Source organism: Mytilus trossulus, chromosome 2, assembly GCF_036588685.1.
Source record: "Mytilus trossulus isolate FHL-02 chromosome 2, PNRI_Mtr1.1.1.hap1, whole genome shotgun sequence".
Classification (NCBI taxonomy): domain Eukaryota; kingdom Metazoa; phylum Mollusca; class Bivalvia; order Mytilida; family Mytilidae; genus Mytilus; species Mytilus trossulus.
The window spans coordinates 40,991,275-41,012,155 of NC_086374.1; the positions used below are offsets into that span (position 1 = coordinate 40,991,275).

General features: G+C 36.9%; 2 protein-coding genes across 2 annotated transcripts; one reads left to right on the top strand and one right to left on the bottom strand.

Moving 5' to 3' along the window:
- Positions 1-203: 203 nt before the first annotated feature.
- Positions 204-10,062, bottom strand: LOC134707249 (uncharacterized). The gene is made up of 2 exons (XM_063566853.1): positions 9,880-10,062; positions 204-2,395 (listed from the first exon to the last, which is right to left on the bottom strand). The coding sequence occupies exon 2, from the start codon at positions 2,392-2,394 to the stop codon at positions 631-633; it is 1,764 nt and encodes a 587-aa protein (XP_063422923.1). The 5' UTR covers position 2,395; positions 9,880-10,062; the 3' UTR covers positions 204-630.
- A 15-nt stretch (positions 10,063-10,077) lies between these two features.
- LOC134707250 (palmitoyltransferase ZDHHC12-B-like) lies at positions 10,078-20,502 on the top strand. Its single transcript, XM_063566854.1, has 6 exons — positions 10,078-10,157; positions 14,332-14,504; positions 14,956-15,086; positions 17,203-17,319; positions 18,134-18,300; positions 19,918-20,502. Exons 2-6 carry the CDS (start codon positions 14,405-14,407, stop codon positions 20,249-20,251), a joined length of 849 nt encoding a protein of 282 aa, XP_063422924.1. The 5' UTR covers positions 10,078-10,157; positions 14,332-14,404; the 3' UTR covers positions 20,252-20,502.
- The last annotated feature ends 379 nt before the right edge of the window (positions 20,503-20,881 follow it).

The window sequence follows — 20,881 nt, forward strand, 5'->3', positions numbered from 1 at the left end:
AACAAAAGGTTTTTTGTTTATTAAAAAAATTATGACTATAAAAATCACAAGAGCCACACGTTTGAGACAAATCATAATAAGAAATTCCAATGAAAATAAATCACACAAGAATTTAGGAGGGCTGAATAGGAAGACCCAAAATAACAATATCGGACTAGTAATCATTAATTTTAACCAAAAATTTATTGATTGTGTTGTGCCGATATGGTACAAATAAGTAAAGTGTATGTGTAATAAACAGAATACCTTTAATATCTGTAGATCGCTGTAATCTGATGAATATATAAGTCAGCAGACAGCAATAATATAATAATACATGTGTTCAATCTAGTAAGCGGAAGTAGAAGGGAAGTCTCCCTGTGACGTCACTCAGCTGCAGAGGGTAGCATGCAGTAGAATGTGGACTGGTTCTTCCTACACACACTAGCGGCACCACATCCGCCCCATTCTTGTAGAACCAGGCACATTCTCAAACTATAAAAGAAACTCAAATGCAAGATAAAATAAGGGTAATACAAAACATTAATAAAACTATACATATATATATACACTTATGCAGTTATCAACACATCCTTGGTGATAACAAATATTTACATTACTAATTCAATAAACAATGTTAAGTTTCACGAGCTAACGGGGCCTAGGGCCCCAGCTAGCTGAATCTTGTCGCAGCTTTGGGATGCCATAGAATTTTAGGGCATTGTCATTTGTCGTCCAGTTTAGGATAGTAAGTGGGACGTTGCGTCTCTCACTAACAGCTACCGCCACTTCCCGTAAGTTCCATGGATGGTTGACAGCACAGCACGACCATGGCGTCAGAAATGGGGAGTCTGTCTCAAGGACCAGCTGGTGTGGCAAGATTCTGGATATGGCATCTGTGTTGCAAGCATTGCTTGCATCTTTAATAAACTTGCCAGTGATGCCAAATACTACGCGAGGCAGGCTTTGCCACTGCCTCAACTCCTCCACATTCCCAGCAAAACAATGGCGATGGTAACATAGGTCAGGGAAATTTTCAGTTATCAATTTCAGCACACGGGCTGCTGCTTCTCCAGTGCCCTCATCACGGCAGTGTAATATGACAGGCAGTTTCATCCGTTGTGCCATCTCCAGCATCTGCATGAATGCCTGCTCCTGGCATTCCCTCATCCGCTGCCTGCACTGTTGTGGAGTTCTGCACCTCTTGCAGTCACAGCGTGTTGTGAAATCTAGGCCAATCTCACCAACAGCAACACATTTGTGATTACCAAGCAGGAACTCTAGTTCTTCCAGCTGCTTTTGGGTGACCCCCTTTGCTGCAACATGTGGATGAATCCCAAATGAAACATATACAGCTTGGGCAGGTCCTACCTGTAGAGCCCAATCATTCCAATGGTCAGGGAACACATAATTGGCAATCCCATAGTAAAATGAGTTGTTGTGTTCCTTTGGAGATATTGCTGACTTCATATGCAGGAAAGTCCTAAAATGAAGTCGTTTCAGAACCAAATCCAAGTGAAAATGGCTATCCACAAAAACGAACGGCTCTGGCAGTGATGGCACAATGTCCAATATGGGGCTGCCCTCGTATGTGAGAATCTCCACAGGTGACATCAGAGACTGCTGTTGCGCTGAGCCCACTCGTCGTAGTAAGCTTGCCATGATCTCCCAATTTGTAAGGCTAATGACGTGATTTGGAGGGTTGGCGGTGATATGTACCAGACAGTCAGGACTATAGTTCTGTGCATAGTACACCAAGAGTTGCTGTTCCTGATCATTGAAACCGCTATTAACACCTTCATACAACTGTCTGTCAATGACGTACTGCAGTAGATCTTCGAGATTGGCACAACCGAACCAAGATTTTATACGATGGAGGCAGCCGGTCACCAGTTGACACCATAGGTGAAGATGTTCCTCATCAAAGAAACATCCAAGTCTGTGCTCTTCTGTGTGCCGTAGCGCTAAGGAGGACGCCTGTACCTCTTGTCGACTACACTCCCAACAGGCAGTGGACCCAGACCAAAACCATGGCAGGTGTGTCTTCATCATGTGACGACGTGTCTTTTCCCTGGACATTATTCCACAGACAGGGCACTTCCGTAGTCTATTTTTGGAAGGCACTACTACTCTTCCTTCTGATTGGCTTTCATTTGTCTCACCTGATTCTCCCTCCTGACAAGGCTGACTAGAAAAACTCATCTGTGACATACCTGTCATGCTACTGTGTGCTTCAACATGGCCTAGGGCCCCAGGAGAAGTACCAGCACCTGCATCACTGTCATCAGGACCCACTTCATCAATTACCATCAAGTCCGCCACATCAAGATCTGTACAGTCGGACCGGGTATCATGCCACTCACTGTGCGGACTAAGCGATAAAACATCTTGGTCTGAACGAGACCCTTCTTCCATTCTGGAACAAGAAGAAATGAAAACATATCATGATTATTAAAAACATACATATATTTTAGAAATAATGTTATCAGCACTAATTGAAATATACAAGAGATATATACATATATACAGTCGTGAAGCTCCCACACAATACCTATTTTGTTTGGTACCGTGTTGGGCATCTGATTGGTCTACCGTATCTGGATGTTTGCACTGAGGACAGAGAGGCCGAGGGCCTCGTCTCGCCATCTGTGCCACTGACTCCAGTATCAACATTGTCCTCATTGGCATCGTTACCCAGACTTGAATTTTCCCCAAGGCCTAAATCGGGCCCCGGTTCCAGTTCTGGTGTGATTGGGATATGGGCAAAGGAAGGGTCACCTAAAGACTGAAGTGCTGTATCATTGTCAATCAATTGGGTATCCGATTCAAACATGCTTTGGACATTAAAGTCCACACCATAGGGAATGGTATCGTCAAGATTATCCCAGCTCTCATCGAAATCGCCTTCTTCCCTGAACATTGCATGTCTTAGTCTCTTGATCCAGGTGGGAATATCCCTATCATTGCAACGCTTCAGTTTGTCATGATGTACCGTCGAATCTCGTTTACGTCCCCTGATAGTATACAATGGAGGTCTGCTTGATATGACCAGAAAAGGTCCACACCATGGCGATTTCAGCTTTCGACTCTGTCCGACTTTAGTGGTGGAGTCTGCCTTATAGACTAAATCACCGGGGTTGTATTTATGTTCGACTACTCTGAGGTCATAATCCCTCTTTTGCCGCAGCTGCGAAGCACGGAGATTATGTCTTGCAAATTCATGTGTTTTCTGCATCCGACTTACTAACTTTTGTACATAGGTGCTAGGAGTCATCTTGTTCTGGCCATATTGAGGTATTCCGAGGAGAAGTTGAATTGGTTGAATGGTCTCTCTCCCTAACATCATCTGATTCGGGGTAAATCCAGTTTGTCTATTGACCATCGAGTGCATTGCCATCGCCAGAAAGGGCAAATCTCTATCCCAGTGTCGACATTTTTTCTCGATAAAACACCTTATCATTGCTAAAACAATTGTGTTGTACCTTTCCACTTGCCCATTCGATGAAGGGTGATACGGGGTTGTCCTCGTTTTTGCAATTTCCAATGCCTCGCATAACGTCTTAAACAGATCACTGTCGAAATTCCGTCCTTGGTCTGTGTGGACCTCTAATGGACACCCAAACGTGACAATAAAATGTACAATAAACTTCTCAGCGACCGTCTTGGCTGTTTGCTCAGGTAAAGACGCCATTTCGACCCATTTAGTAAACTGGTCCACCATCATTAGAACATAGTTGTTACCGCTCTTACTGGTGTTAAATGGTCCAAGTATGTCAATATGGACTCTCTCCATCGGATAGCCAGCATGGAACTGTCCCAGCGGAGCTCTTGGGTTAACATGAGCCTTTTTATTCTGGGTACACATGGCACAAGTACTAACATAGTCCTCACAATCCTTTCGCATATTGTACCACAAGAATGACTGTTTTAATTTTTCAAGTGTTTTTTTCTGACCCAAGTGTCCCGAAACTTTAGTGTCATGACAGTTTCGCAGCACCTCTTCTTTCAATGCTGTTGGTACAACTAAACAAAGTCCTTGGCGCTCTGGACAACCTATAAATTGGTAGTAGAGTACATCGTTAAACATAAGGAAACAAAGTCTACATAACCATAGAGATCTGGTAGCCTTTCCTCGCAAACGGAGTTCAGCTTGTGTAGGATCAGCATCTTGTTGCATCCAAGTCAATATTGGAGCTAAATCGGGATCTTCTTGCTGAAATATCTTTAACTGTTCCGGGGGGTACTCAGGTGCCCAATTACTACACGGATTTCCATCAGCATACGGTAAAGTGTCGTCTAGACTTGATGATGGGTGCGCTTCGCAATCCACTGCCAGAGCCGGGGGCTCTTGGTCAGGGGATTTGTCCTTTTCATTTTCAGGGACAACAGAAACAGTACGTACTGCTGCCATAAGAGACTTTGTTGCCAGTGGAATCACATCATCTACATCGTTACCAAACCTGCTCCATTGGTCATGAGCTCGCATGCAATATCGGCAGCCGTGGCATGGCAGTGTTGTAGGATCAAGTCCTGCCTGATAGCAATCACATTCAGTAACATCGTCTCGGATGCGGCTTAGGCCATCAGCGTTTAGATGTTTCTTTCCTGGTCGATGTATTATCTCCATATCAAAAGATGACAGCTCTTCTAGCCATCGTGCAAGCTGCCCTTCAATGTGCTTGAACCGCATCAACCATACTAAACTATTGTGATCCGTGCGGAGAATGAAGCGCCTACCAAGCAAATAATGGCGGAAATGCCGACAAAATTTTACCACAGCTAATAACTCTTTCCTGGTGGTGCAGTAACGACGCTGAGGCTTCATCAGAACATGGCTGGCATAACATATAACCCGTTCTTTACCATCTTGTATTTGCGATAACACCGCGCCTATAGTTGTATCGGACGCATCGGTGTCTAATATGAACTGGTCATTGGGATTAGGATACGTCAAGCAAGGTGCACTTATTAACGCCGTTTTTGACTGTTGGAACGCCTTTTCGTGACACTGTTGCCATTCAGCTTCTCCTGTCTGGTGAGCAAGGTCGTATAGACATGCAGTCATTTCTGCATAGTTGTGCAGGTGATCCCGGTGGTAATTGACAAACCCTAGGTATGACATGAGTTCTTTCTTTGACTTGGGAGTTGGCCACTTTTTCACTGCTTCTATCTTAGATGGAGAAACGGAGATGCCATTAGCACTCACCAGTTTTCCTAAAAACTCAACTTCAGGCTGAAACAGTTGACACTTCTTTGGTTTCAGCTTCAGGGTATACTGTCTAAATCTTTCAAATGCAGCCCTCAAATTAACGAGACCATCCTCGAAGTTGCGACCGAGAACCACGACATCATCAAGATAAACTAACACCTGTGTCCAAGTAAGTCCTCTCAAAACGAGTTGCATGGCCCGCTGAAATGTTGCTGGGGCGTTACAAAGGCCCATTCCCATTCTGGTGTGCTCGAACAACCCATATCTTGTAATGAACGCCGTTTTCTTTCGGTCTTCTGGCTCAAGCTCAATCTGATAATAGCCACTGGCAAGGTCCAATGTACAGAACGTGGTGGTGCCTTGGAGTGAGTCCAAGCAATCCTCAATAATAGGAATAGGGAAGCAATCTTTTATTGTTCTGTCATTTAAAGCTCTGTAGTCAATGCACCAGCGCACGGTTCCATCTTTCTTTCTTACCAGCACTGGAGCTGAGGCCCATTCAGAAGATGATGGCTCAATGACACCTGCTTGTAACATCTTGTCAAGGTGCTGCTGTTCGAGATCTTGGAATCCAAGAGGTGTTCTTCGCATCCGGTGTTTAACTGGAGCGTGGTCTTTGGTATCTATTTTATGCCGGACAGCTGTAAGGCATCCGAGATCTAGGTCGTGCTGTGCAAATACATCCTGGTATTCGATTAATAACTTCTTGAGTTTTAACTTATCATCTTGACTAATTACATGCTTTATAGAACGTTCATACAGGTCTGTTAAATGGGATGGCAACGTAAACAATTCTTCTTGGCTTAAACCTGGTGCCGTGGGCACCTGGGTTTGTGTTTCTACGATGCCACGACGGACATCTGGAGTTCGATTTTCACTTTCTTCCGAAATCTCCTCCATTATACTGTCAATCTCTTCTAAATGACCTATCGGTGTTCCCTTTTTAATACGTATGTAACGATTCCCATCATTCAAAATAGTTACAGGGCAAGATTTGCCTTTTCCGACAACATGCGAAACTAAAACTCCACTGGCAAGAGAGCATGGTTCCAAAATAAACTCTTGTTCGGATCCTCTGTGTGTATCTATGCTGAAGATCATCGTTGAATTTGGCGGGACTGTAATTGTACGTTTAATGCAGACTTGTTGAGAAGCACTATCATCAGATCCAGTAACGAATGAGGCAGGTATAACTCTGTTGTTAACTGTAAGTGATGGAGTGCTGAGGTTGATGACTGCACCAAGCGTATCCAGAATATCTAGACCTAGAATGACATCATCTGTAAGTGGTGCCCTACACACGTCCCACCTTATTTCTAATCCATCTATATTCAGGAGTGTGTTCCTAATAATCTTGCCAATGACCAGTTGCTCGCCCAAACCACGTAGCGTCACTGTTTCGGAACATTCTATATTCTCCGGTATTAATTTCTCGTTGACGAGTGTAATCATAGCTGCTGTATCAACAATCATACTTGCATTTTGTTGAAATACTGTTCCCCGTACTGCCAAACTTTTTCCAATTGTACGTCTTATAACAATATCAGACGAAGCCGTGGGCCTCGGTTCTGATTTGTCGGGTGGTATTTTCCCTTGGCCATGTGATTTTAGAGTCGAGTGTTGGCCTACCGGCTCGACCCGTTGGCATTTAAAGACTCAGTTGTTGGAGTAGAGTTTGGATAAGCTCTGTCGCCAGGTGAAGGGGACCGTTGTTTAAAGTAGCCTTGATTTCTAGAATTTGGTCGTGGTGATGGCGAACGTTGACGTTGAGGACTAAATGACCTCTGTTGGGGACTATATGACCTTTGTTGAGGACTATATGAACTTTGATTAGGAGGTGGTGTAGGTGATCGATACGCATTGTACTTAGGTGGTGTATATCTTTCGGGAGACCTACCACGTGTATGTTGATCAGAAGAAAGCATCACCTCTGTCAATTTGGTCACAAGTTGAGTCAAGTTCCTCACTTCCTTTTCCAATGGACTATTAACAGTACTAGCACTTTCTGTACCCTGTGATTTACCAGAGCTATCAGCAAATGAGACCTGTCTGTGAGCAAAATTTGGACTTCTAGATCCATAAATAGCCTTCTGATTCGCTATGGACGTTTTCATGATTTTCAACGCCTTATTGATGGACTCTGGGTTCCTTTCAATCACGTGACGGGCAGCCTCTTTGTCCTTGCAACCTCTGAGGAATGCCTCTGTGCCAATTTGATCAATGACAGAATTGTCACATTTATCATACCCATCCATTGCAACAAAATGGACCCGTTCAGCAAACTCCTCCAGTGTTTCACTGTCTTGCTGCCTCACATACTGCAACTGGCGTCTTGCTGATACAGGTTCGTCCTTTTTGCTGAAACGCTGTTTCAGTGCTTTCCTTAAAGTCTTATAGTCATCATCGATGTTGACCTTTCTTGCATATTCTAAAGCCACATCAGCTAGACAGTCCAATAGTCGGCAAACTTTCTTCCTATTTTCCCATTGTCTCCTTCCTGCTGTTCTTTCAAACTGATAGATAAAGGCTTCCCACGTAAGAAAACCTCTTCCTGTGAAAACTTGCATTTTAGGAAGCTGGGGACTTCTACTCCTGTCTCTCGCCCCAGAGTTTTCCTGCCACCTAGAGCACTCCCTATCAAGAGAGGAGTCTGACGAAGAGCTGTGGCTTCTTTCCTTTTTCTTTTTAGTGCGTGATCTTGAAGACCTGCTAGTGTCAATTTGCATTGGTGACGGGCCTGTGGATGCTACTGTTGTCATCACAGGGGTCATAAACGCAGGCGGAGGCTGTTGTATCATTGATCCTATATGAGGGTACAGAGCTGGTCTACTCTGTACTAAGGACGCTGCATATGATTCGCTACTTGTAGCTGGTGCAACGTGTAAAGGTGTACTAACATTGATACCCTGTGATACATATGGTGTACCAACATAGGACGGTGCAAAAGTAGCCGTTGCTGGAGTTGTGTTATGTTGGGGTTTGTATTCAGTGGATACTCCCTCTATGCCTTTGAATGGATGCTGTGTTCCCATACCTGAGTTTGTCCCGTGCAGAGCCGAGGGCCCTGGCACGCTTCCCTTGTCACTCAGTAGTGGCAACGAACCTTGCATATGATAGATCTCCTGGTCACTACCAACACTTTCTGGCATGCCTTTGCCCTGAATCTGTTGAAACAACAATGTATTGTGCAGAGCCGGGGGCCCTAACACATTACCTTTGTCACTCGATACTGGAGTTGTGCCTGCCTTAGATTCAGGCTGTGTAGTCTCATCAATTGACATAATTGGCGAGAGACTAAATGCTGGAGGCTTATTTTGCAGTAATGGAGTACTGGCAATATATGGACTAGCTTCAGATTTCTGTTTAACAGGAGTATCCATAGAAGGGAGCTTGACTTCCTTATTTCTCTTGTTAATCAAATCGCTAACACTTGATGCCATCTGCTGAAATGAACCTGGGTGTTCAAATGCACTCTTGAATTGCACGGTACTTGCCTCATCATTAGCAGCAGCCATTTTGTCTAGCCGCCTTCCCAAGGCATTAAACTTATCCGATGTTAACTCTTCTAAACGTTTTCCGTTAGCATCAATCTTCTTGTCAATTCTCTGTTCTGACCGTTGCACTTGTTGGGATATTGCCACGATGTTTTCTGTACTGATTTTTGTTGCTTCTTTTTGTTCAGATTGAATATTTAACAAACCATGGAAAATCTGTTCAATGCGATCCTCACTTTGTTTCACTCTGCTTTCAGTCTCAACAGCTCTTATTGCATTTGCTTTTCTATCCGCCTGAAACTCTTGGTATAGCTGTTCCAATGACATTTTGGTATTTTCAGCTGGTTCTGTCAAAGTAGTATCAGCTATATTTTCTTTTGTGAATATGTCATCTTGTATCAACTCCTCTGTTTCAATGTTTTCCTTCAGTTCATTCTCATCCCCAATTCCTGCCATGTTGTCTTTATTTCAAATTACAATATTCTTAAATATTTCAAATTACAATATTATGCAACTCAAAACAATATTATAATTTGCACTGAGTAATTACTCAAGGCAAATAAATCTCAAAATCACAACTTTTATGTGTGACTCAAGACATAAACAATGCAGCTTTTTTATAAAAGCTACTACTTTTACAATTTCAAAAATGCAGGCAACAAAATAGGATAGAACTGGAACAGAGACTCAGTTGACACACTGTACTTTATTATACGGTGTATAATATGTTACTCATAAAATATTTATGAGTATATACCCTCTTTAATATAAAATATCAGTCTAAATTCAGTATAAAAATAATGTACGAAACTAAGTTACTGAAATCGAGACTGTTTCCGGTTTGCGTCTGCGCAATGGAGTATTGCAGACAAATGACTTCCGTGAAGAAGGACCTAATGGCGATAACCGGAAGTTCCTAACCTTATCTGATGAAAAATATCAAATATGAAGATTTCATACGTGATAAACTGTAAAAATTTGATGCAATTTAATCTACTATCAATCTGTAGTAAATTTATGGTAATGCTTACGTAATAAATTTACAAAAAATGAAGCATCAAAAGTTTTCAAATCTGTAAAGGCGCCCTCGTGGAGTCCGCCTCACTTGCAAAAAATAATTCGTTCTTTGTCGTACGACGCCAATGTTGTGCCGATATGGTACAAATAAGTAAAGTGTATGTGTAATAAACAGAATACCTTTAATATCTGTAGATCGCTGTAATCTGATGAATATATAAGTCAGCAGACAGCAATAATATAATAATACATGTGTTCAATCTAGTAAGCGGAAGTAGAAGGGAAGTCTCCCTGTGACGTCACTCAGCTGCAGAGGGTAGCATGCAGTAGAATGTGGACTGGTTCTTCCTACACACACTAGCGGCACCACAATTGTTACTTCCGGATCGAAAATGTTGATCAACTCAAAACTGACAAAAACATAATTATTTACCTTTTTAAGAGTATACAATAAATCGGTAAGGTCAGAACATCGAATATTTTTTATTTATTCAATGAATCCTTTGTAGACCTCTGTTTATACTTCAAATTTGGACATCGACTTTCAGCTTCATAATTTATAAATTTTGAAAATCTACATAACAGCATAATACTTCTTACCTTTAGTATCTGCCAATCAATGTGTGTTGGTAGTCTAGTGGTTAAAACACATAATATGAGGCAGACATTACCTGTGAATGGGGACGAAATCTGTATGATTTTTTTTTTTTAACTGAAAAACATTGTATTTGTTAAAAAAATTAAAAAAGAAAGGGAAATACCATATAAGATCATATAACGTTTCCGATTTTGGTTCTGTTGTTAGGGATTTTACTTATGAAGTAATTTAAGTTATGACGTCATGTTCAATGTAAACAAAGAAAGGCAATGCATCAGATAACGTTAATTCCTATCAAACATTGTCAAAGACAAAGAATTATTAAAAATGAAATATTGGTACTGTGTTCCTTGAGTTCCTATATTTTACTAGACTACTCAAAGTCTAAAGATAACATGACCGGAAGAAGGAAGTAGATTTCTGTGTTCTGGGAATATGCAGGAATAAAAAAAAGCGACAACATTTTTTGAATGATTGAGTTCATTAGCATGATTAGTACACTGAAAATTTTTGGGGAAATTTTCCTGATTTTTTTTTTATTGATTTTTCTACTGTAACATTGTAAAATTAAGCAATGGCATGTACATATCAGTGTATATATGTACATTGTATGTATGTACAAAGTCAAAGATTCCTCTGTGAATGGAGAAACCCTCGATTGCTTGCGAGGGTACAGTGGAATCTGTGTACACTTCCTATCAGGGTCAACGGAGATGTGTCACTAACTTACATATCATATTATACAACCCACCACCAGGACAATCCCTAACCCAACACAGAGGCAGTGTAAAAAGATACACATGGAAATCTGTTTATAATATTATTGTGGAGTAAGCCTAAAAACTCAGAGAACCACTGGGTTTCATCATGTTCATGGCAGGAAAAGAGAAACCAAACAGATATCTATAGATTGATCTACATGTCAAAGTCAACTGAGGCTCCCAAAGTACCCATTCTAGTTTAATCTCTGTTTTACTGTCTAGGTACCAGAGATGTGTGTGGGAGGCTGAAATTCACCCTACTTAAAGTACTGAAATTCCAGCACCCCGAGGCAGGATCAAACCTGGGACTTCAGCACTGTAGTAAATGATCTGAACTACTAGGCCATAAACCCACATATCACATTTTCATGGAGATTATTTGGCCTGCACCCCTCTGTCATGGTCTATTGACTTTGAAACTTTTGCTTAGTTTGCATAAATAATTTTTGTGATCAAGGTCAGTTTAAGATTAACCACTAATGTTAAATCAATGATATAAATGGGATGCAAATGTACATGTTTTGGCATTTTCCATCAAGATAATGTAACGGGTTCAACCCCAGACCCTCATTTAGTCATTATGGTTTATTGACTTTTTCATAGTTTACAAGTTAATGTTTGTGTTTAAGTTTGTTTAACGGGAACAACTTATCATGCTTATGAGATTTCAGTGGTATTTGGTATGAAGTTGTATTAGCATTGGCACATCTCATGGCCATGGAGATTGTTTAGCTATGTACCTTCAAATTCAGTCATGGTTATTCTATTTTTTTTGTGCATAATTTACATATTGAAGGATTGCTTATTTAATTTTAACATTTGCATTGGCAAAATAACAAACAGGCAAGACATGACATACATGTATCTCTGTGTTAATAGTTATTTAAATATATGAATCAAAATTATAGCATGTGGGAAGTTTAAGTAATCTATACATGTATTGCAGAATCTTGGGTCCAAAGTGGAGGTTTAGTTTTAACCTTTTTTTTTAAGTATTTAACTGGAAATAAAATTAGAGGACCTATAAAAGATGAGAATACATTGTACAGATCTATAAAACAAGAACGATCTTTAAAAAAGATATCCGACGTATTTAAATTTGAGTATATGTTTAAAACTATCATTTCGATAACCCTTCAGAAGCATAATGGCTTAATGATGCAGGACCTCTTTAATGAAATCTCCATCTGAATGTAACTACAAGAATTTTTTTACTAAGTCTGGTAATATTAAGGCAATAATATATAGAATAGAATAGAAAAGAATATTTTTATTTTCCAAATTAGGGACCCAGGAGGGCATATGATACAGACAATATTATTATAAACATTAACATATGCAATACACACATAATAAAAGATATATAACAGTGTTATAAAAATAATAAAATAAAATAATATACCACAGAAAATACACTCAACAAAATAGTAGCAATGTATTATTATTCAATGAATACTATGTTGAAATTGACTCAAGTGCACCCGGTAAGTGTATCTTCACTTTAAAAAGACAAACATGAGGCATTAGTAGTTTGTGCGGAGAAATGTCAATATAAAAAAAAATACAATACAAAAAGAACCCAATAAAAAACAAAGCAATTAAGCACTCCCACATTTGACTATGAGGTATACTGCAAAAAACAAAGTATATTTAATAAAGGATATTTAATATGACTTATCTGCAGAAAGCACCAAGAGTCGGTGCTTAAAGGGAGTCCCTACTTGTACTTTATGCAGATGAGTCAAGCTCCTTAATTATTGAAAATATATTTTTAAAGCATATTTTTAAGATTATAGATTCTGTGTCCAGCCAGCAAAGATCATCAAGGGACGGTGCCAAAGAATTTGAAATTCTTCTTATGATCTGTGCAGGCTTAACAGGGTATCCAAATTCATATTAAAGAGTTATAGTGAATTAGTTATTGCAGATTAAGTTGTACTTTAATTCTTAGTATCTTCTATATATTTGTAAAATGCAAATAGTACATTGGGATCCTCATTATTCATTATCCAAATTAATTTGTTATCAATATTTAAATTTTGAACATGATTTTAATATATTTTGCATCAATTCCTCTCTTTTTAATAAATGAGTATCACATTTAAATAAAAAATGAACTTCATCCTCAACCTCACCTGAGGTGCACCTGAGACAAATTCGGTTTTGTCGAAGAGTACCCTGGTATCTACCAGATTCAATTTGCAATTTGTGAGCAGATATTCTTAATATAGTAATACATTTCCTTTGCTCAAAATGTCGAATTATTGACAAATAATTTTCAAAACCGAAGTTGCACTTGAATGTTACATAAGTTCGTAGTTTACCATCTTTATGTATATCTAGCTGTTTTTTCCACAATGCAGTATAGTATCCCTTAACTATCTGGCCACAGTGTAGTTTAAATGTTGAATATTTTTCAAGAATATGTTTTTCTATGCCTGACATTTTTTCCCTTAAAATATAAATTGATCCATACCAAGAGTTTTTTTTGTTTCAAATAGCTTTTTAGAACAATTATATGCAGCTTTTAACAAGGGAAATGATGAGCCAATATTTTCTAAACGATGCCAATATCCTAAAACATGTTTGACTATATCATAGTGAAGTTGAAAACGGCCTAATTCAGACAAAACTGCAAAGTTTGTACTCTTCCTATTAACGCCTAAAATATATTTGCAGAATTATATATAAGAATATTGTGGTGACACCTAAAAATTTTATTTGTCAAAAAGTCTAGTGCAAATAAAAAGAAACAAATATACATTCACTACTGTTTACGTTCGTACAACAAAGTTATCATTAAAAATTATATAATTGTCCCGAATAAACAGCTGTCATGGATGCAAAGAGTTATTGGAGAAACAATTATTTTAATAAAAATATAAATCTGTGTTGTTTTTCACTTGCTTTCCATCACGATATAATTTTCGAGACGTTTTTTCAAACACAACCAAATCACCCACTATGACAGCATTTTGTCCAATCACAGAAAGGATTTTCCAGCATACGTAGTCTGTTGCCATAGTGAAGCGTCCTTAAGTTCAAAGTGCACAAACCGAAACTATACTGACTACGTCGGAAAAAACACAGAATGGAAAGATTTGTCTTTTTATTAAATTCCAATATACAAGAATGTGGCCACCATATTGTAACATAAGGAAACTAATTGCATGTAGACAACAACCATTGTTCTGTTGCTGTCAAGCACATATTCATACGAGTATGGAGTTATAATAACACTTTTCTCTATATAATTTTTATTATAATTTCTAGGATTCCCCATTGAGGCTGTATGTAAACAAATTATTGTTTCTAGATTTGAGAGGACAGTTTCAAAGTATGTAGGATGACTTGCAGATGTTCTTGTGGTGTAGGATGTGTGGTGAGGATTTTCCACTCAGCATTAGTTCTTGGTGTACCAATATCATTGCTTTTTATAGATTCTGGTTTGTATGATATTTTTAAGAACTAGCGGGGTACAGCAAAGTATAACATAATCCTGCAATCCATATCTGTTTTCTGTGTAAAAGACCACAGATGACTACAACATGTACATTTGAGTAACATGTCAAGAAACCTTAAGTAGTTACATTTTGATAACACATGATTGAAAAATGAAGACATTCTTACATTGAATTTGTACATCAAGCAATTAGATTACAAGCAGACTTGGACTATGAACTGTAAACATGGTAAAAGTTCTCAGATTTTATGTTCAGTATATGTTTGTTTTGTAACATGCTGACTGCCTTGACTGCAGAATTTGAAGATTGGAATACATGTAATTTCTAAACTTTCTATGGCCTTTATTCCATAGCACTCAACTTCTCTTTATTTGTAAATTGAATATTTAGAGTCCTGCAATATTTTAATAATTTATATAAAATTATTTTGTAGCACTGAAGGAAGCATTGGTAGAATTTAAAGATCCAGTTTATGGTATTGGCTATGTTTTGATTCTGACACTTTCCCTGGTATTATACTATCTAGCATGCTTTGTAGAACCTTGTTATGTACAGAAACAAAAGGTATTGACTTATTGCTACAAATGTATTAAAAGATTACAGTATATCAAATCTAATAGATTTATATATGTGATATCATTAATGTAAAATAAGAAAGTGGTGATAATTATGTATAAAGAAGGAGGAAGTATAAGTGGGAAATTTTACCCCACTTTTCTGGATACTATATTTTACTTAAAATCGTATGAAATTTCAAACTAAAAAAAATGATGCATATGTTTTTATAACCAAATGGCTAGCATTTATTATAAAACTTATGTACATATACTTTTTTTCTGAAGAAAATTCTGTAATTGATTTTTTTTTTAAAGTTCTTTCTTCAAGGTCAGTGGTTTTTTTCTGGCACTCCTGCGTTATCCACCAATAAAAACTAGCCACCACAAAATAGCCAAAAAGGGGTGCTTAAAAGTGGCGTTAAAACACCAAAAATCAAATCAAATCTTTGTTGATTGTTTACAAAGGTGGCAATTGGCAAACTTTGACTTCAAAAACACAACCATTAATTAGCAGCTGTACTTTCACAACAGCACTGACCAATTAAATTTTTTTTTTTTATGATTAAATGAAATGGATGCCTTAAAAATAATAACATTGTGCACAGAAGACTATGTTTATAATATATGTATGCATTGGTTCAAGAATTGAATTAACATTGTCACCGGTCACTCGTTTCTTATGACTTTAAAGTCAATAGTATATTTTCATATTACCGACTGTGACTCCAGAATTTATATTTTTTTAACAGATTACCAGATCTATGGTAAGACCTTCTGGTACTCCATCAATTATGAGTGACCTAATTAAGTAAAAACAATTCCCTAATAGGTGCAATTTTGGGGGAAAGTTTACTACTTTCTGATGATTAAGTTATGTATAGAAAGCAGTAAACAGAGTAAACCTTCCTCAAAATTGTACCAATTAAAATATTGACTTATTTACGTTGCTCATGCTTGCCTGATCAGTACCAGAATGTCCAACCACAGAGAAGATATCCTATCGAAAAAATTTAAATTCCTGAGTCAAAAGTCGCCTTTTAAGTTGATAATATGAAAATGGTCTATTTATATGAAAATTTTGTATACTTGTTTTTAAACATAAATTTTTCCACCTTTTTGCAAAGGCCTTTTTTGACCCTAAAGGGTATATATGAATACAAATTTATGTAGTCTAATGCTTCAATGACACAGCAACCCAACCATACACAAAAACACATCAAAATAGAAATCAAGATACAAGTATCTTGTCTTTTTTAACAATAGATAGATTTCTTCAATCAATTAAGTAACAATATTGCAAAATACAAAATCACTTTCAGTGTAAAATGTACTGAATGAATTGAGCATAGAGTATCAAAGATTGATTAATAGTTACATTCCCCCAAGTGATAAAACATGAAGATATTACAAAAACAATCACTATATAGCATACATTCTTTCTATTAAGGATATAAAATAATAATGTTTGATCTTTACCCTCAAGCTTTTGCATGGAAAACATCAAAAATAAATTTCACTAGTAATTTGTAGTCCCAAACAACTATTATGTTCTTAAATGATGTGTCCATAGCTAGACCTTAGTTATGTAAGATGAGTAAAACAGTTATGGGGTTTATGTCATTGTGACAGCAAACAAACAAACAACAAGTGCCATCTATTGGTTGTAATACAGTCTTTAACACCAGATAGGTATTGTCTATGCAATATTGCAAATTCAAATTTTTCCAGTCAGAAAGGTTGAGAATAAATAAACAGCAACTATAATAAAAAAAATCTGCCAGTATTTTCCAAATTTGAAAGACCTCAGTGGCTGGATTGATTGTTGATTGTTTTACTCTGCATCTGCACAAAAGGCTATTGTGGCGACAACCTCAGAGTAGTCTGAGGTTTCTGATTATGGATAGGCACATGCATATTTATTTAATAGAAACCATACCCAAATGGTCCTGATCCCTTTTGCCAGATAGCCTAAAAGTGCTTGTTATAATAATTTACTTTGCCGGATTCATGAATCCTCATCTTCCAGATGAAAATACATTAACCGAACAACTACTAAAATAAACATCTAAGTATGAATAACCTGAAACTTCAGATAAAAGTACCAAACATTTGTTTTTCTCCAGAAATCAGGAAATAACAACATTGCATATGAAGACAGTTCATCAGAGGATGAAGAAGCACAGATGATGAATAAAGATAAAGAAAGCCTTTACAGATACTGTGATTTTTGTGAAATGGAGGTAAAACATTTTAAATCAACGTATAAAGATTCTAAAATCGTTATTTCATGTGTATCATTTCTTTGCTGTGATTCATATCTTATAACTTTAAAGATTAGTTTTTTTGTATTATGCTATGAAGGGGATTTTCATGTGATTGCATGTTTTATGATGTTAAAATTCCAAGTAACCATACTTGTGCTTTATAATGATGTTCTGGGTATTTAAAAGTAAATGTTTGTACATGTATAAACTGAAGATTTTATAGTTATTTTAGTACAGTTTTGGGAAATATTATTTCTTTTTGATAACAAATTTTTGAAACAAGACTGAAGACATTTGTTAAATTTATGATTTTGGGGGAAAATGATAAACCAGAATTAACAATTTAAAATAAGGAGATGTGGTAACCGTATGATGGTCGGTGGGACAACTATCCAACAGAGTTCAAATAGCATGGATTAAGGCAACTATTAGCCACCATACTATCTTCAGCAATTAGAAAAACCCATACTCTATAATGACTCTATAATCAGTTATTAAAGGCACTGGCATAACAAAATGTCAAAACACATCAAATTAAAAATACAAATGTATGATTTATGACAAAACAATAGACAAAAAACAAATATGTCAGACAGCAAGCAAAGAGGCCCACTGAATTTAAGGGTCATGTCTTGTGACAGTCACATATAGAATGTGGCAGTTTTAAACATGTTCGTGAGTGCTTGACCCACCCCTTACCTAGAACTGTGAAAGTTGTCACATTGGCAATCATACCACATCCTCTCATTTAGATATCTTACAAACTGATTGTTTCTATTTGTGATTTTAGCAACCAATGAGGAGTAAGCATTGTGAAGACTGTAAGAAATGTGTGAGACGGTATGATCATCACTGTCCGTGGTTAGAGACTTGTGTTGGAGAAAGGAATCATAAATATTTCTGGTTATTTCTAGCAGTTACTTGTATACTTATCCTTTGGACATTTCTGATTACATGGTATGTAAATGTGTTTAAAATGCCATTTAAGGTAAAGGTAAAATGTCTCATAAGAGATGCATAAAGGTACAATTTGCTCACAATTTTTTGTGTTTTTTATTTTACTGATTTTTAACATATTCAGCTAAACTTATCATAGGAACATCATGACAGGTCTACCAATTTACAAATAATGGATTTTTTTTAATATCTCTAGTTGCTTGTGCCAGAAGCAGAAGTAAATTATTAATGTTTATATATGTTTTATTTATAGCCTATTGTTAATATTGATATTTTTAAGACTTTTGTTAGTCAACCATATCACAACTACAACCAGATAGCAAATGGCTTATAGTCTATAGTACACAACCAGATAGCAAATGGCTTATAGTCTATAGTACACAACCAGATAGCAAATGGCTTATAGTCTATAGTACACAACCAGATAGCAAATGGCTTATAGTCTATAGTACACAACCAGATAGCAAATGGCTTATAGTCTATAGTACACAACCAGATAGCAAATGGCTTATAGTCTATAGTACACAACCAGATAGCAAATGGCTTATAGTCTATAGTACACAACCAGATAGCAAATGGCTTATAGTCTACAGTACACAACCAGATAGCAAATGGCTTATAGTCTATAGTACACAACCAGATAGCAAATGGCTTATAGTCTATAGTACACAACCAGATAGCAAATGGCTTATAGTCTATAGTACACAACCAGATAGCAAATGGCTTATAGTCTATAGTACACAACCAGATAGCAAATGGCTTATAGTCTATAGTACACAACCAGATAGCAAATGGCTTATAGTCTATAGTACACAACCAGATAGCAAATGGCTTATAGTCTATAGTACACAACCAGATAGCAAATGGCTTATAGTCTAAAGTACACAACCAGATAGCAAATGGCTTATAGTCTATAGTACACAACCAGATAGCAAATGACTTATAGTCTATAGTACACAACCAGATAGCAAATGGCTTATAGTCTATAGTACACAACCAGATAGCAAATGGCTTATAGTCTATAGTACACAACCAGATAGCAAATGGCTTATAGTCTATAGTACACAACCAGATAGTCAATATGCTTTGTCGTTATAGAGTTACGGAACTTTAACAGTTTGAATTAATATAGAAATAAGGAGATGTGGTATGATTTCCAATAAGACAACTACCCACTAAAGTTCAAAGCATTTTTCACATATCTTGCATCCAGGATATGCCTAGATTAATTTCCTTAAAACTTTTAAAAATTGTTGTCTGGATTGACAGAAGAACCTCTCTTATTTTTTTATTTTCTGTTTTCTGTATTGGTCCTTATTAAAAAAAAAAATGCTAAATGTATGTCTTTCCAATGTCATGGGACTTTGACCATCAGAAAAATAAAAGACTTTTTATAACTGTTATGCACATGCATGATGCACTAACTCTAGTAAGCACTAGAAAAGAGATTTCATCACTATATCACTATATCACTTAGGGTACTTCAAAATGTTTAAATGTTCTGCAGACTTCTAGACAAAGGTTTTACATATTGTTTTCTATCTTGCAGGTCATCGTATAAGTACCAGTTAACATGGAAAGAATGGTTTAATTCTAATATAGTATTGTTGTTTGTAGGTCATCGTTTAAGTACCAGTTAACATGGAAAGAATGGTTTAATTCTAATATAGTATTGTTGATAGACATGTTTGTGCTAGTGTTTGGAGGAATGAGTGTGATTGGTTTATTCTGTTTCCATAGTTACTTAATGATAAAAGGATTGACTACATGGGAAATGGTATCAAGGGAGAGAATTACATACCTCAAATATTTCGACTATGATTTTAATCCTTTTGATGAAGGATGCATAAAGAATATATATTACTTTCTGACAAGTGACAAAGTGAAAAGATGGGAAGTGACTTATGAAAAAAAAGCAAACATAGGGAAAAGAAAGAAAAATATTGTGTAAAACATTAGTAAACGTAAAATTCAGAGAGCTGCATTTCTTTAAATATCATGTTCAAAGAAACATTTAATACAATGTCTCATCTTTAGAAGATAGTTTATTTTTTTACACCCCTGACATAGCAGAGATTTTGTGAGTCTTGTCTGCCACAAAAGTCAAAGAATTTTGTTATTGGATTGTCATTTGTCTTATGTCTATTGTCCTTGACTTCATGTTCATATTTCAGTGACTGCTTCAAAAAAAGATTACTGTTATTTTGTTGTTATTTTTGAAATTCTCAGTTATCTATGTGCAATATGATAACTATGTTTATTATATGGGTTCCTTGCAAGGTCTATATTTTTATCAGACAGAGTTCACCTAGCCATGACCTCATTTCTCAAATCAGTGAACATGATTTAGTTAATTTAAACAAGTGTGCATCTCAGATACTAGAAGCAATGGATCAACTATATTTTGGGTATGGGATGATTGTAAGGTCTACATGTCTGACTGCAGGTTTCATCTGACCTTGACCTTATTCTCATGTTTCATTGGACACTGTTTTGTTTTTATGGTTTGGTCTATTTTTCAAATACTTCAAGCAATAGAGCTGCTTTATTTTGTGTTTTGAATGAGGTGTTTATTTTCAGT